The 18,152-nt window shown below is 37.5% G+C and overlaps 1 protein-coding gene across 1 annotated transcript in view; it reads left to right on the top strand.

The window, feature by feature from the left end:
• Nucleotides 1-1,307: 1,307 nt before the first annotated feature.
• prkci (protein kinase C, iota) overlaps nt 1,308-18,152 on the top strand; it is a 30,448-nt gene continuing 13,603 nt past the window's right edge. The window contains exons 1-10 of the mRNA XM_058750249.1: nt 1,308-1,672; nt 9,791-9,912; nt 11,301-11,390; nt 12,955-13,005; nt 13,150-13,235; nt 13,357-13,494; nt 13,762-13,819; nt 14,740-14,795; nt 17,036-17,212; nt 17,961-18,058. Of these exons, the coding sequence (XP_058606232.1) occupies nt 1,593-1,672; nt 9,791-9,912; nt 11,301-11,390; nt 12,955-13,005; nt 13,150-13,235; nt 13,357-13,494; nt 13,762-13,819; nt 14,740-14,795; nt 17,036-17,212; nt 17,961-18,058 (956 nt within the window). The 5' untranslated portion in view covers nt 1,308-1,592. The remainder of the gene's footprint in view (nt 1,673-9,790; nt 9,913-11,300; nt 11,391-12,954; nt 13,006-13,149; nt 13,236-13,356; nt 13,495-13,761; nt 13,820-14,739; nt 14,796-17,035; nt 17,213-17,960; nt 18,059-18,152) is intronic.

Raw genomic sequence — 18,152 nt, 5'->3', positions numbered from 1 at the left:
TAGGAATCTGCGCTAATCTAGTACAGTAGTTTTGCCACTAGAAGGCGTATTACACCATGAATTATAAAAGTAAAATGATTCTTGTAGCACGCAAGAATCCGAACGAATGACTCCTATGAGATGGTTCTTTTAGTGAATCTAAAACATACCGAACAAAGTCAATATGAACAGGTTATTTTTATTGAATCGGTCGGAACAGTTACTGAATTAATTTGACTTAATGAACAAGTTATTAATTTCCTCATGACTGCCTCGGTTACTGTGTTATGCTGTACAGTTTACATTAAGCAGACGCTTTTATCTACAGCGGCATGAGGACAATAGAATCAATCAAAACCAACAAAAGAGCAATAATATGTAGGCTAAACGCTATGACAAGTCTCGGTTAGCCTAACGCAGAACACGTAGCAAGGTTTATTATATGATAATAAATTAAAAAAAAACAAGTGGGCTAGATAGAATAGGAAAAGAATAGGCAACGCTAGTGTTAGAGGGTTTTTAAAATAAAAATAAAACAAGGCAAAAGAATAGATAATGCTATGTCAGAGGGTCATTTTTATAATAAATACAAAGAAAACAGATAGAATAGAAAAATAATAGAGAATTAGAGGCTAGAGGTTTTTAAAATAAAAATAAAACAAGTCTAAAAAAAAGAATAGAAAAAGAATAGAATGCTAGTGTGTTAGTGGGTCATTCTTATAATAAGTACAAAGAAAACAAGTAGATAGAAAAGAAAAAGAATAGAGAATGCTAGTGTTAGAGGATTATTTTTTTTAAAAGAAAACAAGTGTTAGAATAGAAATAGAATAAAGAGTGCAAGTGTTAGTTTAAAGGACTGCACTTATTCAGCATTTCAAAAGTCATTAAAAATATTTTTTATTGTATTATTTTTTTCCTGATTTGCTATATCCGTTCTATTGACATCTTTGAATTGCATTTTCCCCAAATATTTCTTCTTCAAAACTAGTAGAAAAATCTTAAAGAGGAATCGGTGCCAGCTAGAATCGTAAAGTTGCTCATGAAACCCATCTCTACTCGTTTCTAGCCTCGCAAAAGGATGCGAGCTACTTCCTTGGCTACTCTTCTCCACCCTCTTCGGAGTCCGTGTGGTATAATCGGAATGCCACCGGACGCTTCCATCCAATCCAACTCATTTGATCATAAATATCATATATATCCAACATTATTCGTATTGCGGGCGTTTAATATTTTCACATTCTCTAAACTGTCTAGACAAATTATTTTTCTGATACTAACAGTAACTAATAATGTGTAATGTTTTTGGTGGAATCCCCCCCCCCCATTCCCCCTCCACATTCCGCTGTTTGGATCATTCCGTCTCGAGGCCTGAGCGAGAGAAGGGAGTGTTTCCAGTCAGACACAGAAGTTTTACTAGTCCTAATAATTTCTGTTAGAACTTGAGTAATAATATTTCAGACAGACCGATTCTACCACCGGGGAAAACACTATTTTGGACCAAGGAATAAGTCCAGTTTTCTAATTCCAGTAGTTATTTTTTCTTCTCGTCAGACGACAGCGGGCTAGCCTCATTAGCTAAGTTAGCTCGCTAGCCGGAGTACGGGGAGTTCATAATGCCCACGCTGCGGGACAGCACCATGTCCCACCCCGGAGAAAACCCGCACCAGGTCCGGGTAAAAGCTTACTACAGAGGGTGAGTAGCCAGTGAGACTCTGCGCTGTCTTTTTAGATATTTCGATACACTTATTCTCTTATCTTGACCTCTTTAATTGTGTGGTTTCGGGATATAAACAAATAAATGATTAGCCAGCTAGCAGACAGTGTTAGCTAAGCCCAAAACAAAACTCTGATGAAGTTGTCAAGTGAAACCAACTCCAATAAAACATCCGTTTCTCCATTTCTTCCTCTACAGTTGGTCTATCTTCCATTCTCATAATAGTTCACGTAAACATACTGATTATATGTTTGTGTATTGTTTGTGAGTTAAGATAATTATGGCTTATGATGTGATGTTTTCAGAACTGTGCCTGTCATGGAGCTTGATATGTCTACCTGTCTATTATAACGTTTGCGTTCTCTGTCACATTTATGTGGTTCTATATAACAGTATAATTAAAGGAATACTACAGTTACAGATACTTGTAATGGAACTCATTAAATGATATACGTAAACAGTTTGTTCATGCGTTATGAACACATTATATTGATCATCATATTATTTATCTAATATTATGACAGATTTATTTCTAAACGAGTGTATCAGTGAATTGTTAGCAGAATGGGACGTAATGACCTGTAAATTTGTTTCTTACTTCTCTTACTGTTTAGGGAACGACTCTTGGGGTTGCTATGAAAATATATATCTTTTATGTGCATAAAGGAGCACATTTATGCGCAGCTGATTTTCAGTTAGATTTCCTTTCATGATGACGCCTGTGCTTGTCATGCACTTGAAAAACTTGTATGACAAGTATCTTATGCCAGACCTGTTGGGAGACTGATCTATTCTCACTCAACATCAGCGCTATTGTATGTGTGCAGCTGTCTTGATGATTAAGTCAGTTTCTGTCAGTTGCTGACGATAATATTAGTAGTAGTAATAATAATAATTCTTATAATATATTAATAATATATTATTATTAATATCATTATAGGGAATTGACAGGTCCACTGCCATTAGTGTGTGTGAACTGGCCTCAGTGATGTTGAACCTATCATCCACCATGATACAATACTTTGTTTTTTAAATCTCAGTTTCAGTGAAGCTGATTTCATTTTGGCTTTGAAGAAAAGCTCTGTGGAGAGCGTGGATTGACGGCTCATGCCTTATAAAAATAGTAGCACCGAATTCCTGGGTGTGGACAGTTTTGAAACCCACCATTTGTCCCTGTATGTGTGTTCCCTTTGGATTCTGTTGTTTTTCAGCAGGTCATTTTATCCAATCTTTGAACCAGTTTCAACGCCCTTATTCTGTATAAACCTCTATTGTGGCCGCGATGGAGGTGATCAGAGGTTGTTACTTTGGTGTATGGAGGCCTTAATGGCAGGTTTCTGCCTGAATGCAGTAGAGTCTTGAATAGAGTGAAGGACATCTTACTCGCTGCACCTTTTATCTTCTGTTTGAAAGCCCCTGAAGCTTGGCAAATATGAAATTCACAGCCTTTATCCACCTCCTCTTTTTTTTTCTCTGCCCTCTGTTCTTTCACTTATCTGTCACTCTTTCTGTCACTCATCTGCGTTTTTATTTTCCCCTTGCTTATGTGTTGTATGTCTGTAATAAGCTTTAAGGGGATTTGACCTATATTGCAACTCGTTTCTGAATTTTTGTATGGATGTCAAATACAGAAGAAATGTTACTTTATGTCTTTATGTCTCTGCCAGATGTCATGGTCATCTGACTTAAAAAGATAGTTCACCAAAACTAAATTATTAATCCATCCTCAGGTCATTCCAAACCTTTATGGCTTACTTTCTTCTGTGATTGGGCTGTGCAATATCAGTAACTGTTGTTATTATTTTTCACAAAATTTTTTATCTTGATTATTAATCACAGTTGTTCTCAGTTGAAAAATTTATATTTCAGAATGTCAAAATGTTTTGCATAAATCAAGAGAATGTCCACAGGGCATTTGTTTTACCTCATCTACTTTCCTGATTTACTTTATTTTTCATATATATTAACACAATCTCTACATTGTAAAGACTGTTAAAAGTTTTTTTCTCAATGCTAATACATTGAAATGCCTAATATTAATAAAAAAAATTCCAAGTTATTATGTTGTTTGTTAGCTGTTTTAGTGTGAAACTGAAGTCAGTCTGTGTCGATCGCTCCTGGAGCGCGGCGATCGCGAGCTCACTGCCAGCTTCCTCATTAAACTTAAACTTATTTGCACGTGTTTCAGCCTTTTAAGTTAAAGCACACCAGCGACTGAACATAATACATGTAGAAGAACATAATACAAAGCTAAATTGAGTGAAAAAAGTGAACTGTTTTTTTATGCTTTACTGACATGCACGTGACACGTCACAATCGCGGCAGCTGCCCTCCGTGTTTGAAAGGAGAAGTACATACAATAAACTACATCATTTCCATGTGTTTTACAGCGTTATAAATCAAAACATTCCAGCGATCGAACACAGCACATATAGAAGAACATAATAAAATGAGTGCTTGTTAGATATTTTTTATCTAACTGCAGAGCAACGCGTCGCAGGACACTCGCACTCCGGACCGCATTCATCCTCACTTCTCTCAATAAGAAAGACTTCTCTTGGACAAACACAGATGAGATTATTTCAAAATACATGATAGCTTGGCGAATATAATCGAAAACATTAGTTTATGTCTCATATAAACTGTTGAGAAATAAATCCGAGGTGGATGTATGTGAACATTAAAGGGACCGCATTTACCAGCTGCTTGCTGTCTTCAATGTTAATCCATAAAAAACAGAAAATCATTCGTTTGTCTTGGCTTCTTTTACTTATGTATGTATGTATTTATTTATGTATTGCTTTAAGAAGAATCAATATTTAATGAAAACTATGCAATGTTATTTTAGGATTTTTCCATATCTGCATCTAAACATCTAAAAACCTAAAACCTGCTCTGTTATACTCGGAAACAGTAATATTTATGAAAAGGTGCTTGACCTATTGAAAAACAATATGAATGAAATTAGTGTTTAATTTTTTGCAATTACGATTCTTGTTGCCATAAAAACTTCTCCATTATAATTCAAAATAAGTGTCTATACAAAATATTATGAAGACAATGTTGTACTTTTCATATAATAATCAATCATCGCTGATTAAAAATGTAAGTCGAGAATTAAACTCTTAAAGCATGAAATAAAATACAGAATCAGTACATTTCAGTTTAATGTGGATATATTATCAGTAAATGAATCATTACACATTTGTAATCATTCAAAAACATATTGCCCATTTTCTCTTAATGTTGTTCAGAGATGAAGGCCATAATGCTAATGTTGTCCACTCGAGGGAGCCACAGGATAACAAATCCTTCAAGCTCTCAGTTCAGACTTTGAAAATGTTTAATTTAAGTGACTTCTGTAATCTCCTACATACTGATAGACCATTACATTTTTTTAATCGTAATTTTAATGGTATTGACAACATATTTGACGTAACTGAATGTAGCAGATAACAAACAGGGAAAGCAATAAAAGGCATGACTTATTTCGCATCCAGCTAGCCAGCTCTGTTGAAGCTGTTGTCATAGCCTAGTAGGCTTTTTTATTAGAATAGAAAATAGCAAGGGTTCATAGAGAAATACTATTTTACGTTTTTTGCAGCGGGGCAGCCCAAGAACACTGGACACACAAGTACTCTTGCTCTTTTGCCAAGCCAACATCAAAGTTCATCTTTGAACTTTAGCTTCTAGTTGTAATTGAGACTGTTAAACTGTTAACTATTGTCTGTTTTTATATCAGTAGTGCTCGGATTGGGGGATTTAAACTCTTGACATCTGTAAACCCCCATGAATGCTTTTAGAGGCTTGTTACAATGCTGTATAACAGAAATGTCCAATAAAAAAATGTTTTAATGATGAAAGCAGGCCAATATTGCAGGCGATTTTTCTTAATTAATTGTAAAATATGATTAATCATGCAGCTCTATTCTGTGGTACACAAAAGAAGATTTTGAAGAATGTTTTCATGACCATTGTCTTCAATTGACTTCCATTTCATGGTAAAAAAAACAAAACAAAAACAAAAAACACTGAGAAATTTCTTGTAATATCTTCTTTTATGTTCCAGAGAAAAAAGAAAGTCATACAGGTTTGTAATGACATGAGGGTGAGTATTTTTGCATGAACTATTCCTTTAATGCACTCATTGTTTGCTTTAAAATAATGGTCTTATTTCCTTGTGTATTTATCACATTGACTTTAGTGTCCATGAGCTTGTTTATACCTCCAGGTTCAGAAAATTGTGTTTCACGTTCTTATAAGTCCTATTTGACAGTGGGAATGAATGTTTGTTCATTATGCTGTTATGAAAGGGAGTGTTAGCTGATCCATGTGTGCCCTACGGAGGAATGTTGCTTCACCACCTCCTTTCAATGATGCTGAGCTCTCGCAGGCTGCATCTGTTCATGCAAGAGAGTGGGTACAATGTCAGTTATGTGCCAGAATAATTTTATATTGTTTGCAAGAGGCAACAGTAAGAGGAAGGTTATCCCTCTGTAAATATTAACTACAGCACAGTTTACTGATGCAGAGCTTATAGAATGTCAGAGATATGCATCACAGGAAGCACAGAGCTCCCCTTTAACATTCATACAGTAGCTTCTTCATAATGGTCCTGGATCAGATGAAACCAGCCTTGTGTTTTTCTGTCATAAGGTGGTGTGTGCACTCCCGCTAGTCTTAGCGGCCACCTGAAGGCATGCGCGTTGGCTCATAGACAGGAAGGACTCCCCTGCTGTCAATAATTAACCAAAACAGTGTGAACACAATAGTCAACAGAGGGAAAGAAGCTGCTAGGGTGCCTCCTACTATGGGAATTTGCTAGTAATACAACACAGCTTCCCAGAAACTCACCATATGATACTCCCTGCTGTACTGTATTCGTCTTTTGGTCTTTTAACAATGGCGGATAGTGTTTTGAATAAATTTCGAGTTACCAAATACAAGGTTACAGAATATCTCCTAGTGCTGGGCGGTATGACCAAAAATTTATATCACGGTATTTTTCAAAATTATACCGGTTTCACGGTATATGACGGTATTTTTTTTTTTCATGCATGATCGGGTGTTAACCACATTTTCTACTGATTGAGAGAGAAAAAACTGCAGTAGATTGACTTATGACTTGCCCTATTTTACTGTCATGATGAGCGAATATTGTAGAAAAATTCCACACTAAATAGTGACTAAACACGACCCATTAATACACGTTAACCAGGAGTCATTCTCATTTGCATCTAACGTTATACTAAAGAGTGGCTATGCGGTGGTTTTGGCTATATTACTTTTTTGTCTCATGCAGCGCACTGCCTGCTTCTGAGTAAACTAAAAAAAAAAAAGTGCATAATATTAACAGACGAACTATGCTCATATTTATAATTCCAAACAGTCGCGGTACGGCCAAATGAATGCGGTGCTTCTCTGCCGCTCGCTGCACAGAACAGACGCAGAGAGACGCGACGCTGCGCTGGGAGTCAGATCTCGCGCTCGCGGGGCAGCACTGGAGACATCTTCCAACTGAACCATAGCTAAGGTTTATCCAAAACATTCGCTAGGTTTGTCAGTTTGTATAATCTATGGAAAAAAAGCCGCTAAAAGGGTCTGAAAGTTGCTAAATATAGTGCTAAAGTCACGCTCGTGTGTGTGAGACGCGGGAGCTGATGGCAGCGGGCGGTGGATATTGTGGATGAGTTCTTCTGTGTCATCACGTTCAACTAGTTCTGCAGCTTTAGAACTTTCACGCTTAGTAACACATACAGCTGCGTTCTTGCCACAATGCAATAGTGGAAAGAGACCCCTCTCAAACAGTGTGTCGCGTTCTGAACGTTATTTAAATAACACCGGTATTGCGGTATTTTAAAAATTCATATCATAAGAAAAATAAACACCGGTATTCGGTATGAACCGGTATACCGCCCAGCACTAATATCTCCCCACATTTATGATAAGCTTAAATAAAATATAGAATATTATTGGAATAAACTCTTATCAGCTGAACAACTACTTAAACTCAAATGGATACCTGGACAATTTTCAATCTGGTTTCCGCTTAAATTCTGATTCTGGCAAAATATCAGTGCTGGTACTACTAGATCTCAGTGCTACGTTTGACACTGTTGATCACAACATAATTCTAGAAGGACTGGAAAACTGGGTCGGGCTTTCTCGGATGGTCCTAAAAATGGTTCAGGTCATACTTAGAAGGGAGAGGTTATTATGTGAGTATAGGAGAGCATAAATCTACTTGGACCATGACATGCAGAGTCCCACAAGTCTCAATTCTTGCACCACTCCTATTCAGCCTGTAAATGCTCCCACTGAGGGAAATTGCCTATCACAGCTATGCAGATGATACCCAGGTTTACCTAGCCTTATCGCCAAATGACTACAGCCCCATTGACTCCCTCTGCCAATGCATAGATGAAATTAACAGTTGGATGTGCCAAATCATTCTTCAGTTAAACAAGGAGAAAACTAAAGTCATTGCATTTGGAAACAAAGATGAAGTTCTCAAGGTGAATGCATACCTTGACTCTAGGGATCACACAACTAAAAATCAAGTCAATAATCTTGGTGTGATTCTGGAATCAGACCTTAGTTTTAGTAGTCATGTCAAAGCAGTAACTAAGGCCGTGTTCACACTTGGTGTCTTTTTTGACTAGAAAAAGTCGACAAGAGCGCTTTTTTAGTAAAATAAAAAGCTGGCAGCGTTTTGGTTACAAATAGCAGCCGAGGGCGTCTTTTGTTGCTATAACAACAGCTGCAACAGTAGCTAGCGCTGTGTGCTGCAGAAATGTCGGCTTTTGAAGTTAACGGGGAGGGTGTCGGTTCACAACGGCGTTTGTGGGAGCGTGACATTATACGGGGAAGGAAACTGTATGGTGCTACCAACAATTTAGTCCAGGAGCTCCGGTTGGATGATGCACTGTTTCATGCTGTTCCTTGTGCTCCGAAACTAGTACGATCTGTCTACCGGCTATCTTCTCCTTTTTTCTTGTTGTTTTTGTTGTTATGGAAACGACTCGCCACTCGCTTGTCATTGGTCAGCTGTCAAAAAGGCGCTTGACGTAGGGTGTTTTTTTCAGAAAAGTTAAACTTTTTTCAACTTGAAAAGACGCTCTGAGCTGCAGAAAAAGACGCCGGCGGTGGCGTTTTAAAAAGCGCTCAGGACTTTTTTGGAAACACGGTTTACTCCATAGGATTATAATGTAAAACAGACGCTGGTAGCTTCAAAAAAGACGCCAAGTGTGAACACGGCCTAACTCGGCATACTGTCATCTCAAAAACGTTGCAAGAATTAGATGTTTTGTTTCCAGTCAAGACTTGGAGAAACTCGTTCATGCCTTTATCACCAGCAGGGTGGACTATTGTAATGGTCTCCTCACTGATCCTCCCGAGAAGACCATTAGACAGCTGCAGCTCATCCAGAACGCTGCTGCCAAGATTCTAGAGCATATCACACCAGTCGTCAGGTCCTCCTTACATCAGCTTCCAGTTACATTTAGGATTGATTTTAAAGTATTTTTACTCGTTTATAAATCGCTCAATGGACTAGGACCTAAATGCATTGCCATTATGCTCCATGAATACAGACCAAGGAGACCACTCAGATCATTTGGATCAAGTCAGTTATTAGAAATACCAAGGGTTCACTCCAAACAAGGGGAGTCTGCGTTTAGCTATTATGCCGCTCGCAGTTGGAACCAGAAGAAATCAGATGTGCTAAAACATTAGCCACATTTAAATCTAGAGTCAAAACACATCTGTTTGAGCTGTGCATTTACTGAATGAGCACTGTGCTATGTCCGAACTGATCGCACTGTATTTTATGTACAGTCATTTTTTTAAATTTAACTGTTTAAGTCATTTTGAATACATTTTTAAATATTGGATTTAAGAAAAATCTGAATAAAAAATAAATAAATTCCTTGATTTTATTGTTGTGATTATTTGTGTATTATTTTGTTATATTGTGATATTTCTTATGATTATTTTAATTCCTTTTATGTAAATCACTTTGAATTACCATTGTGTATGAAATGTGCTATATAAATAAACTTGCCTTGCCTTAATGACTGTCACCTTTTTCTGTTTTAGGGACATCATGATCACACATTTCGATCCCTCCATCTCCTATGAGGGGCTGTGCAGTGAGGTGCGGGACATGTGCTCCATGGACAATGACCAGCTCTTCACCATGAAATGGATTGATGAAGAAGGTTCGTTTTTTCATTTGTGTTTCTTTGCTCTCTCTGGCCATATTTACAGCTGGTATTAACATCTGTCCCTGGTGATCTGATTGCAAGCAGTCAGCTGAGAAAATTGCCATTTACACCTGGTATTAACATGCGTTCCTGTGATCAGATTTCGTTAAAGAGAGACTCTGATTTCATGACTACATAGAGGACTTAAACCAATGAGTGCCATTTTTGCTCATTATCTTTATTTTTTACTTTTGTTTCTTCTTGTTGTTATATAACTTATAATGGGTTCTACTGTCTTTTGTCATGTTGACACGGTGTGAGTTTTTTTAATGGGTTATTATATTATAACCCTGCTTGTTTTTAATGTTTCTATGAAATGTCTGTATTGACTGCAATATCATATCATTGTATTATTTATTGCTATGCGAGGCGCAAATTAAAGTTTATTATAAATGCAGGCTTTTACATTATACATGCAGTATGCTTATTTTCATTTCTGACTATCTCCATTTGTGGTTTGAGTGATGACAAAATGTTTTGGACTCTGTTTGAACCTATATTAAGTGCTGTCCACCTGTGATCAGTTCCCCTGAGACAGATGGTAATACCAGGTTTAAATGTGGCCTCTCATTCTGTTCCTCTAACTGTCACCGTAGCAACAAGCTTCCCCCTGCCATTCTGCTGAAACGTCTGCTTCATTTGCACCAGCATTTTATGTATTACAAATGAACCCACTTTTGGTAGATTGCATTAGAGTCTCAAAATTACCCTGGACTCCACTGGCAGGAATAAAATGGATGGATTTTACATGGGAAATAAAGTGAATATGAACGCAGCGCGCAGCAGGGAGCAGGTTTTACTCTGGAAAGATTGACTGTGTGCTATGATTAACTGCTGCATTAGTCATGCGAGATGGGAAATGGTGATGGGAGAACGTTCATTTAAATACCAAAATCTTCACCATTCCACGCTGAGCCCAGAGTCATGCTGCTCATTAGCATAGCTGATCTGAGAGGGTCGTCATGGCGAGCAGTTAATCCCGTCTGTCTGCACAAACCTTGGCATCGATGCCCGCCGTCACTCATTGCCTCCGCTGTGATGTCTACACAAGCGGAGACTGTCAGTGCCACAGGCTGCTCTTTAGATGACAACACGATTGACGTCAACTTCGGACAACACCACAGACCCTGTTACTAATTCATGGTGAAAAACAGGTTTTTGCATTATGCGCTCCCAAAATCGGTAGAATCACAAGCAGGAGCTTGTTTCTTGTCTCTTTCTCAGTTTCCTCACTTTATTTCTCTCTCTCTCTCTCTGTTTCTCTTTGCAGTGTCAGTTATGTCGCTTATGCTGATGTCTTGGTTGCATTTTCTAGTGAGTGTTCACTGTGCTTGTCATTGTAGGGGATCCGTGCACCGTTTCTTCTCAGCTGGAGCTGGAGGAGGCCTTACGTCTCTATGAACTCAACAAAGACTCGGAGCTCATTATTCACGGTATGCTGGGATTTGGCTTTTGATGTCGGTGGGCTACATATGATTTTGTACCCTGTGTCATTCTGTAGATTCATGAAAGAATTATGACAGATGGAGCCTTAAACCATGTCTTAAGCTGATGTGACATGAAAAAGCGACAAACAGGGTCCTATGAAATACTTTTTAGTTTTTTCCCTATTTCTGTTAATAAGCAAAAAGGATGTTTAATTAATACAATTTTGACAATTTAATAATTTATTAAAATTTCAATGACAGTAGTGGCCTGTGAATTTTTTTATTTTTTTATTTCAGAAATTCAGTGTTGTCGTTTTGAAACTTCTGCATTGTTTTTTGATTTAATACAAATTTATCATCAAAAACAGTCGTAATCAAATGAATGTATAAAACTTACTTTGTTTAAAAATGTAGTTTATCTTTAAATTGTAATGAAATTAATGAAATTTTACCAATACCTAATTTTTCAGTAAGCAAAGTGCTGCAGACTGGTTTGATGTTTGATGGATGAAAAATGTATGAAAAATATGGATGAAAAATTGTGATATTCCTTAAAAATAATGTTTTAATATGAGAAGTACATTAATTCTACTGTACATTAGTAATATGTTTCTGTCCTTCGTTTCTTCAAAGTGAACTAAACTTTTATTGTGGAGGGTTGTAATGAAGACCTTTTAAATTTCTGTGTTTATCTGACAATAGTTTTTATGGTGAAATGCTTGTGATGTGAATTCTGGAGATGTTCATGTGGAGTGTCCTTGTATAGAGACATCAGACGCTGAAAAGGCCACATGCACCACACATGCTTGAGTGTATGTAGTAGACAAAAACAGCTCATTCACACAAAGACAGACAGACCTGCAGAACAAACAAACTTCTTATTTAAATAGCACATTTTTGCAGTTTAATGGTCACAGACACTAATCTACATTCCCTTTTCAGTGGTGTTACGCTGGGTAGCCCGGCCCGCCACGAAATCTCACTTGTTCAAATTTTTGTACCTTTAAACATCAAATATCTTCTGACTGGGTCTGATTGTGTCACATTGCACAGCAATTTTGCATTCAGCTTGTTGCTGGAAACTTGTCACATCAGACACAGAGTCAGAGTCATTACAGCCATGTCCTTTGAAGCATGACATGTGACATGCAGTGTAGCAGGTCCCTGCTAATGAGCTTAGTCCAAGCTCCACGTTTTGATGTTCTAGCTTGGGTACATGTATTTATTTATTTATAACACACCCTACAGCATTATACAGGTCCTTAGATCAATAGTGTACAGGAGAGATAGGATTCAGGGCATGATTGACAGAGATACATTGTTCTGCCTGCTGTGTGAGTTAATTAGTAATGCTGAGGAGGAGACGTCTGGCCCCAAGGGCTTTCAGAAAAAGACCCCAACCGACTGTCCGTCAATAGCCACTTTCCACACCAGCTGACCTCGCAGGCCTGGACAGACTCTGTTTCTTGACCCCAAAGTCCTTATCCGCTGTCAGATGAGGAGAGGTCACAGAGAGGTCGTTCTGGAAATGTTTGTCAGTGTTTTTTTCACTGTCTCTCTCTCTCCACAGTGTTTCCGTGTGTCCCTGAGAAGCCTGGCATGCCCTGTCCTGGAGAAGACAGTATGTGCATTTTGTCACTTATGGTCATTTAGATCATAATGTTTTTTTGGGGGGGGGGTTGCACTTTATATTGCTGGAAAGCATGCATTGGGTTATAATGATGGTAATTAGTAGGTTTAATTCATGCCTTAATGTTGTGTTCAGAGTCCATATACCGTCGCGGAGCTCGGCGCTGGAGGAAACTCTACTATGCCAATGGACATGCGTTTCAGGCTAAACGTTTTAACAGGGTACAAACATGCTCTTTTTTTATTTCTGAAACCGGGTATGTTACTTAATTTGTCTGAATTATATGCACATGCCTTCAGTATAGTTTATTGTTCCTGTTCCTGTGTTTTCTGTTGTGTACAGCGTGCACATTGTGCCATCTGCACAGATCGTATCTGGGGCCTGGGCAGGCAGGGATACAAGTGCATAAACTGTAAACTGCTGGTCCATAAGAAATGCCATAAATTGGTCACAGTGGAGTGTGGTAGACAGGTAATACAGGTGAGACATTAGTAAGTCCACATGGAATCTGCATGCTGCTTTCACTTTTTTATGTTGTGAAGTAAATTTAAATATAAAATTGATTAGACATTCTTATTGGTATCTAATTGTATTACCAGATATCCCAGATATTTAATAAATCGACATGCAAGGGATGGAAAACTTTCAGTTTTTTGTATAGACCTTCATGTTGGACATGCATTTTCTGCTAATAACACTATGAATTTCAATCTGTCTTTATTTTTGACCTTCGTACAATTTTTCTAGGACCCAATGATTGGAAGAATCGATCCAGGGTCCACTCCATCAGAGCATGCTGATCAAGGTACTATAGACTCTCATCTATATTTGTCAAGTGCTACACATGCACTTGTCATTATATATCTATCATGTGTGTTTATTACATTTTCCTTACTACTTTGTGCTTGAATAGCAGACTAATACTTGTATAAAATCATTTTTTTAGGAAAGAATGTCCTTTTGAGATTTTCAATTAAACTTGCAATCAGTTTTCAAAAAGAATTTTCTTTTAAGGCTTTCCATCTGAGTTTAAATGATTCTGCCTGGGGTCACATAATAATCAACCTTCTGTGCCTTGCTCAGACTTTTCAAAAATCAATTTCAGAATGTTTTTTTTTTAAGTTTAATCAGGTATACGACTCTGAACCTGAATTGAAAGACCTGGTAACTACATAAACATTTTACCCAGAGATCCATTTGCAAAAATCCGAAGTCAAGCAGATAAACTTGCCATGTGTTTTCTTAGCAAACTCACTAACTAAAAAGTAGCTTGTAATGCAGAGGTGTTAAACAGTGTTCATTTGAGTTATTGCATTCATTAAGTGACTAAATTGATTCACTAAGATCTATAGTGGCTCATTGATGCCACTGATTTTCATCTTGAGGGGTTTTAAATGACTGGATGGGCTAAGCCGATGTTTCCCTTTAGTAATTAGCGTGTGCTTGCACTGAAACAGATTGATGCACTGAGCAGCCTACAGGCGTGAGTCTTCTCACAAGATTAAGCTTGTTTGTTGGAATTAATGACGTGAACAGGCTCATGGCTTTAGTTACAGTGCTGGTCAGATAAATTTCAATCCCCCTGTTTTTTCAAAGTGCTTTATTTATCAAAGTGCCTGGTTAGGTTTAGAGGCTTGTGAATTAGTTTTTTGTAAGTATATTAATGAACAATGCCAACAGGCTGCTGAGTGATGATTTTTCCTGTTTCTCTTTGTTGTTTTCTAGTTCTAGACAAAAAGAACTCAACAGAAAGTATCAATCACGAGGGAGAGGAGCATGAGGTAAGACACGCTTTGGCCTTGTTTACTCCTGGTTTTAACATCCATTTCAGTTGATCCGTTCACAAGTGGTAAATGCTGCTTCTCGCCATCTCCATCTCTGCAAGCGCTGTGAGCTTAAGTCGCTTTTAATGTGCATTGAAAACGTGACACGCCAGTCATCTTCCCCTTTTGTTTATAAATCTGTTGTCAACAAAAGAGAAGCTTTACGGTCTCCCTGCAGTTTTATGCCAGAATAAAATCTCTATAGTTTAAAGTTTGAAAGCAAAGTAGGACAGACAGCCATAAATATTAGTATTGTAATTTTACTGTTTTGTAAAATAAAATAATTATAATGATTATTATTTACAGTACTATTATATTATTGCAATAGTAATTTATATCTTTGATTTAATTTTTATAAATAAAATAAAAATATTACTTTGAATAATAGCAATTGTTGTTGATGTTGTTATTATTATTTTATAGTTGTATTGAATGGGTGAAAAGGGTGTTCTTTTTTTATCATTAGCTGGTCACTTGCATGTTTGATGATCTCTCAGATGCTCCAGGGCAGATAAGCATTTACACTACAAATGCAATGTACACAAATGTGTTTTTTAATGCGGTATGATCAATCAGACCACACCATGTTTTTAGCAATTTCCACTTCTTGATCCAATTTGTCAAAATAAATGTTAGTAACAGGTGTTAATGGCACCATTATGAATGTTTCGTTTGATTACATGAGCTTTCAGCAGTCCATTCTCCGACAGATGGTCAGGCTGAAGTTGTCACTCAGGGAAAGGGATGGGGGTGTGCACAAGGTTCAGTCGGGCTGTATTGATTTCCTTTAGTGGAGCTAATAAAGTAACCTTCTATCAGGGTCATTAGAATCTGATTAAGGGCACATGCTCCTGTAGATCTGTCGCAGTCATGGGAAATCATACAGAGGGAAAGGACAGGGAAGAGATATAAACCAGAGAGAAGAGATTGATTATTCATATACATATTAGGGCTGTCAAGCGATTAACACTTTTAATCTAATTGATTATGATGACGATGTGCTGATTAATTAATTGCAAATTAACTCATCGATTTGGGCTGAAATTCCCCCCAAAAGATCAATTAAAGTTTTTATTGTGATAAATAAAAAAAGCCATTACATAGCCATTACAAAAAAGCTTTAGAGAGAAATATTTTTATTCAACATAGAATTGATTACACAAACTTTCAAGGCTAAAATGTACCAATAACATTTGAAACTATTTAAAAAAAATGAAATGATACTGTGAATATGAAACTAAAACTGCCAGTAGGTTGTGGCAAGTCACTGTCTTAATAAGTGAGTCATTTAGTCATTCCTTCAACCGATTCGTTCAAACCACTGATTCAAAAATGAATCAAGTCACTGTCTTTATAAATGGGTCACTGAATCATTAGTTCACTTCATTCTTTAAAAAAAACATGGATTCGTTCAGTAATGAAACACCACTGTGCGTTGTTTGGAGACTTACAACAGTTCTGCTGTGGCTTTGTTTGGAACTTTTTTGTGTGAAAATGAGCAGTAACAGACAATAGTGTGTCTAAAATGTAACAGTATTACTTCTTGTTTATTTAACTGTTGTGTAAAATCAGTATTCCATTTGCAATTGTGCAGATATTCAGGGGGGAAAAACAGCACTCATATGTGTCCCTGGACCACAAAAAAAAAATTTTTAATTGAGATTTTTTACATTATCTGATGTATAATTCCATTGATGTATGGTTTGTTAGGATATGACAACTATTTGAAAATCTGGAATCTGAGGGTGCAAAAAAATCTAAATATCGAGAAAATTGCCTTTAAAGTTGTCTAAATAAAGTTCTTAGCAATACATATTACTAATCAAAAATTAAGTTTTGATAGATTTACGGTAGGATATATACAAAATATCTTCATGGAACATGATCTTTACTTAGTATCCTAATTTTGGCATAAAAGAAAAATCAATAATTTTGACCCATACAATGTATTGTTGGCTATTGCTACAAATATAGCGACTCATGACTGGTTTTGTGGTCCAGGGTCACATATGATCCTGTTAAACTGTCACATGATATAAATATAAGACAAAACCCCTACAGGAGCATTGTTTGCCCTCATATCTGGAATTTTAGGAGCATATAATAGCATTCTAATTGGCTACATCACACAATGTGTATATAAATATAAATAAATAAAAGCTGTTGGTGGTTTAATATTCTCTTTGTCCATCTCTCAGGCTGTGGGCAGTCGGGACTCAGGGAAGGCTGTATCCAGTTTGGGGCTAACAGACTTTGACCTGCTCCGAGTGATTGGCAGGGGCAGCTACGCCAAGGTGCTGCTGGTGCGTCTCAAAAAGACAGACCGCATCTACGCCATGAAGGTGGTGAAGAAGGAGCTGGTGAACGATGATGAGGTGACATTTCACATTTCATACAATGGGAATGTGCAAAGATGCCACTGATATGTAATTTATTTAAATTCAGTCAGATTGCATTCATATCGGTTTCGAACTGTACCAAGTTCAAATGAACCACATCCCAGACTACCTTGTCACACCCAACTCTGTGCTCAAGGTTGAAAGCATTCTTGACGCTTCACAACTTGAAATGCTTCTTGTGACAATAAATTACTGAACAACTCAATAATTTGAGCTTTTTGAGTCTTGACTGCAAAATAAAACAAGCAAAGAGCCGCCTCTGGCTCTAATCTTTCCAGGAGGTGTTGAAGTACACATACAGATGACTAGATGTTGATGAAGTGGGCATTTAACGTTGATTAGATGCACTTAAGCCTTGTGTGATGAATTGACAGCAGCAGCCGATGGTCAATAATGGCAGCTGCGCTCTACTGGCCCCGCAGTGCGAGTCTCACGGTCAGAGGTATTTTTACCAGGCTGTCAATGAAAGGTCCTAGTTTTTCACTCTGTATCTGTCCATTGTGAGTCTCCTCACATCCAGGAGCAGCTCCTTGGGAAGACCTGTTGCCCCCGTCTTTTAAACCTTTATCAGTTTTCAGCCTTGTGAGGTGCTTCTACTCGATACAGTCCTGAATGTCCTTCCAAATGTTTCCCCTACTGACAGAAAGAATGCTCTGCTTTTCAATGGGAGATTGATTTTTGTGTGTGTGTGTGTGTGTGTGTTCTTCTCTTTCTTGTTTTTCAGGATATTGACTGGGTTCAAACAGAAAAGCATGTGTTTGAGCAGGCTTCCAACCATCCCTTCCTGGTGGGACTTCATTCCTGCTTCCAGACAGAGAGCAGGTCTGTCCATACTCGCTCTTTTTATGCAAACATACAAGTATAAGACGTAGTGACAAGGAATAACTGGTATAAAAAAATTAAAGTGATGCTCTTA

This window comes from Onychostoma macrolepis, chromosome 02 (assembly GCF_012432095.1).
Source record: "Onychostoma macrolepis isolate SWU-2019 chromosome 02, ASM1243209v1, whole genome shotgun sequence".
In the NCBI taxonomy this organism is placed as follows: domain Eukaryota; kingdom Metazoa; phylum Chordata; class Actinopteri; order Cypriniformes; family Cyprinidae; genus Onychostoma; species Onychostoma macrolepis.
This window is presented reverse-complemented; position numbering and strand designations above follow the sequence as displayed.